Source organism: Centropristis striata, chromosome 7 (assembly GCF_030273125.1).
Source record: "Centropristis striata isolate RG_2023a ecotype Rhode Island chromosome 7, C.striata_1.0, whole genome shotgun sequence".
Lineage (NCBI taxonomy): Eukaryota > Metazoa > Chordata > Actinopteri > Perciformes > Serranidae > Centropristis > Centropristis striata.
The window spans coordinates 5,437,426-5,442,439 of NC_081523.1; the positions used below are offsets into that span (position 1 = coordinate 5,437,426).

At 41.4% G+C, this 5,014-nt stretch overlaps 1 protein-coding gene across 1 annotated transcript; it reads right to left on the reverse strand.

Annotated features, from left to right (window-relative positions):
* Window positions 1–236: 236 nt before the first annotated feature.
* On the reverse strand, window positions 237–5,014 carry LOC131975332 (UDP-glucuronosyltransferase 2B17-like). Its single transcript, XM_059337971.1, has 2 exons — window positions 4,936–5,014; window positions 237–4,333 (listed from the first exon to the last, which is right to left on the reverse strand). Exon 2 carries the CDS (start codon window positions 4,318–4,320, stop codon window positions 2,749–2,751), a length of 1,572 nt encoding a protein of 523 aa, XP_059193954.1. The 5' UTR covers window positions 4,321–4,333; window positions 4,936–5,014; the 3' UTR covers window positions 237–2,748.

Here is a 5,014-nt window from a genome sequence, read left to right on the forward strand (position 1 = left end):
TTATTTTCCTCAAATCTAAAACTTTTCTTTGACTTTTATTCTCATCCTGCTACAAGTGTTCTTGACCACCATAAAAATAAGAAAACATTGGTGAATTCCCAACAAATTGAGGCTAAAAAATAAATAAGAGGAAACATCTTTTTATGTTCTGTTTTTTATCTTCTGTTTATTGCTTCCTGCAGGCGGCCCAATGTGCTGTTCATATATACAATAATGGAAAATATAATTAGAACACCCTTGTTTTCTTCATTTTCTTGTTCATTTTAATGTCTGGTACAACTAAAGGTACATTTGTTTGGATAAATATAATGATAACAACAAAAACAGCTCATAAGAGTTTAATTCAATAGATGAAATCTAGCCATTTTACATGGTTTTCTTGATGAGAACCAAAATCATTATCATATAATTTCTTAAAATTAAGAAGATAATGAAGAAAACAACAGTGGTGTAATATTATTTTCCATGACTGTATCTTTCATCACAGACACAAGTTATCATACGATGACCTATAAAACTTTTTAAAAAATGTATTCAAGTTCTAATTGATCCTCGTCCAATCATACCCTAGCAACCGTTACTAAGAGAAGAAGTTCCGTCAACCTTTGAGCTCTGAGCATAAGGTGAAACGGTCTTACACCAGGTACCTTAAAAGTTTAGCAGGAGGAGTCCTTTTTTCCCCTTTTCCAAAACTCAAACAACAAGGTGAGCATTGCCTGCTGTGGATTAAACATTTTGGGAAACCCCTGTCCAACTTAATATCTTGAAGATCAAAAGACACACATATCTCTGGTCCAAGGTAAGCTGCTAGCTAGCAAACATGAGCTAGCATAACTGTATCCCATATCGGACACCGTTCGGCTAAGATTCTATCAAAATTTCACATTAACTACTAATATAAATGATCATGTTATGCTTCCAATTAATTAAATGGTGTGAAACTAAAGTCTAACTTCTTATCTTTCGAACCTTATATTGTTTTAACCATGTACGTTAGCCGCGGGTTTACCAGAGTCAGCTAAAGGATGCTAACACCAGTGAATTAGCCGTGCTCTAACTGTATCCCAAATCGGACACTTGGATATGCATGTGTGAGGAGTGTGCGCACTTTAGTGCATGTGTGTGTGTGTGTGTATCTGTAACTGTAATCACATCAAAGATCAAAGGCAATCAGATCAAAGCAATCAACAGAATTAACTGACACCTGTTAATGAAAGAGTGACAGTAGCCAGAGGTGGACTGGAATTTCTGGCCTCAAACAGAAAGCAATTTTGGCAAAACCATAATACCTATCATTGATCCGACTTTACTTTGAGCATCCTGAGTTCTTCCTGAACGTCTACATATGTTTTTTTTGAAGAAAAATGAAAAAATAGCCTTGTTAGAGCGATCTAAAAAAAATAAATTTATGAAATTTCTCTTCTTCAGAAATCTTCCTGCGTTTTTTAATATGGGAGCCAATGAGGCAGTTGGTGCGTGTTGGTGGCGCATCTCTGCGTCGTACGCCCAAACTATAACTCTGACAGCTTTACCAGAGGATTGTGAGTGAGAAGACAAATTTTCCTACGTTTCTATGTATAAATTATCTCTGTAGAGTGGAATTTGCGGCCTGGAGCGCAGTTTTCAAATGTATTTTTGGACAATTTATTCTCTCCCTCTACACTCTGGCGATGATGTCACACACTGTGACACGAACATTCCATGCAATACACACCCATTATAATCTCAGAATTTCTCCAAAAATGATCATGGTCATTGAACAGGGATTGATAAAAAACTATATGACCTATCGAAACGTGGATTAATACACCAATACACAAGACTTGTGTCTACTGTTTAAAGTTTAAATGGAGTCTCTAGGTGAAATTATGCCGGAGAAGTAGACGTTTAAAAATCTCCAATTATTGTTCTTTTTCGCTCATTTTTTGTTGGCCGTCCCATTCATTTCAATGCAAAATTTTGGGCAGTTTTTCACGACTTACGTCGCGAAAAGTTCATATTCTGTAGAGAAAAGTAATAGCACACCGATCCCGATCAAACCGCACGTTTTGATATATAATTTGTCCTGCAACTCTTCAAGTTGTAGGACTAGTAGCGGGACGAAATTGTGTCCGGAAGAGGAAGAAGAAGAAATCCACAGTATAACAGTAGTGCTCGGTGTGATTGCCCCAAGGCCCTAATTACCGTGAAAACATCGGAAGGTGATTGCATTGCAGATGTGTCCGATTTGGGATACAGTCTCTATAACTAACGATTGTGTAGCTATGTTAGATTAGATAACCCAAACCAGTTATGGCTCCTGTCAACGAGTAATCTTACCACTACTAGTGCATAACTAGTCCAACAAACTAATGCTAATGACAGCGTGTGTAAAATAAGCATGCTAAGCTAGCTCGCAATGTTGTTGGAGCTTAGTATAATACAGGACTGTACAATGCTAATAGCTAGCGTCACTGAATCCCACACTGGCCGGCTTTTGGCTAACATTTTATAAAAATTTTACTAACAGTACTGCTTGGGTTTTGTTAAACTATGATTCAAGAAATGCAATAGAAGGATATTACTCAGACTAAATGCTATCTTTATTTTAGTTCTCAGAGGCTGACATTTATTTTGTTCTGCTGTGCTGTCATCATCACAACTCAGTCATACGAAGTACAGATTATGATTCAATTTCAAAATGTTGTTTCATTCTTTCTAGTCAAAATACATCACAGAAGTACAGGCAGGGCATCATAAGTATCTGTTTTAGTGCAGTTTCTCTTTCTTCCCTCCAAACACTTTACAACACAAACATTTCACTGTTAAAACACAAACCAGTGACATCATCGTGACCGACACCAGCAACAGAGCGATCACATCAATGGAGTGGTACTGAATCCAGGACATCTTGTAGGAGTCGGTCTTTAAGTGGGCAGCTCCCCCGTGTCTCATGACAAACTCGATCCAGAAGGTGGCTCGGTCCAGAGGCTTCATGGGCTGGTCTCTGTGCAGCCTGGAGAGCTGCTGCACCTTCTCCCTGTAGGACGTCTCATAAAGCACCGCCTTCAGCGCCTCCAGGAAGTTGTCTTTGTTCAGTGTGTCAATGTCCAGCACTCTAGCAACGCCCCTCACTGTCATTCTGAACAGATTATCGTCCTGGTCGAACATCAGAGGAAGGCCGACGATGGGAACTCCGTGGTAGATGGCCTCTTGAAGTCCGTTGGTGCCTCCGTGGGCCACAAACACTCTGGTATTTGGGTGTCCTAAGAGGTCATTTTGGGGCAGCCAGTCCAGCAGCAAGGTGTTGTTGCCCAGGTTGGATGGTCTCTTCCCAGTATGCCTCCAGATGACCTTCTGAGGTAACTGGGCAAAAGCAGCAGCCACGTGTTCTGCTACCTCCTCAGGAAGACTCCCCACCAAGGTCCCCAAGCTCATAATTACGACTCCATGCTCCGCAGAGCTCTGCACAAAGTCCTCCAGATGTTGAGGAAGCGGCTTGGAGGGCTTGCACTGAAACCCACCCATGTAGACGACGTTGGGCATGGTGGGACGAGGGAAGTCAAAGGTGAAGTCGGTTCTCATCAACCAAATATCTGCCGCCTGAACCAGCTCTTCGTAGTGGACGTCAGGACCAAAGTGACGCTGGACAAATGGTGTGTAGAGAGCCTCTTGTAGTGTAACACGGTTATTAAGCGTCATTAAGGCAAAAAAAACATTTTTCACCCTTTGCCAAAAAGTCATCTTGTCAGTCAGTGCACTGCCTGATATGGGAACATATGAGGGAGGGGAGGGGGCAATTGTGTGATGTCCATCTGACAAGATCGTCCATCGTACATTGAAGACCAGCGGGAGCCCCAACCGATGAGCCAGGAGAACCCCTCCGCCGAAGCAGGGATCGGTCAGAACCACATCATACTTTGCCTCTTGGAAGAACTGCATCAGTTTTGCATCCTCAAACATCTCTGTCATTTCATCGATCAAAGCTTTGTGAGCGTTATACATCATCTCCATAAACTCCGCTTTGACAAACGCAAAAGTGTGGAAGTCTCGACCGATCTGCAGCATTTTTGAGGTGAAATCTTTCATGCTGCTCTCGTCAAATCCAGTGGAATCGCCGAGGGTGATCGACTGGTAGTGATGGGACTCTGCTTTGATGTACCAGCTGGTTTTGGGTCGGATCACTGTGACGTTGTGACCTCTGGAGTGGAGCTCCTGGATGAGGACCTTCATGTTGACCCAGTGGCTTCCATCCACTGGGAAAACAAGCACTTTCCCTCCATCAGCACTGGGAAGAGTGCAGAGCAGTGCAGCCAGTGTCACCAGTCTGAACTGGGTCATCTCTGAGGTGAAGCTGGAATCATAAAAACAAAGAAAAGGTACAATAATAACAAGGAGACTTTAACTGAACTACTGTGATCCGGAAGGTTTTAATATTTACTGTAGATTGTTCACTGTTTCTCATTATTATTTTTCTGTCTGTCCGTCTGCTAATCCTGCTACACATAAATCATCCATAGTGTTAGTGTGATGTAAGTTTCGTCTCTATAAATGACCCAGAATGACCAGCCGCTCCCAAGAAACCACGATGATGATGATGATGATGATGATCATGCTGGTTGTTTCAGGTTTCACACATTTGAACTAAACAGTCAGATTTCAGGCATTTTAAGGAATAAATTCAGTTTATACCAGTTCACAACTGTGAAACTATATTTTATAGATTAAAACATGTTACTCCCTGCTACCTGGTATGAAATAATCCACTCTTAGGCTACATGTAGCTCAACAAGTCTTGTTTCTCTGCTGCAGAGATAAAAAATCAGCGTGAGCTTCTGTGCATGTTGTGAAACCTGCAGTCTGAAGGGCAGAAGCTTTAACGCTCATCAACAAGCTTAATTTACACTTTGTGTTAATAAAGTTGATTGACAATGTCTCAATTCATGTTGTACTTACAGTGGAAAGGTGTCGTACAGCAGATTAACAGTCTCAGAGTCGACAGCAGATCTGCTCTTTAACTGCTGTGTGACTGACG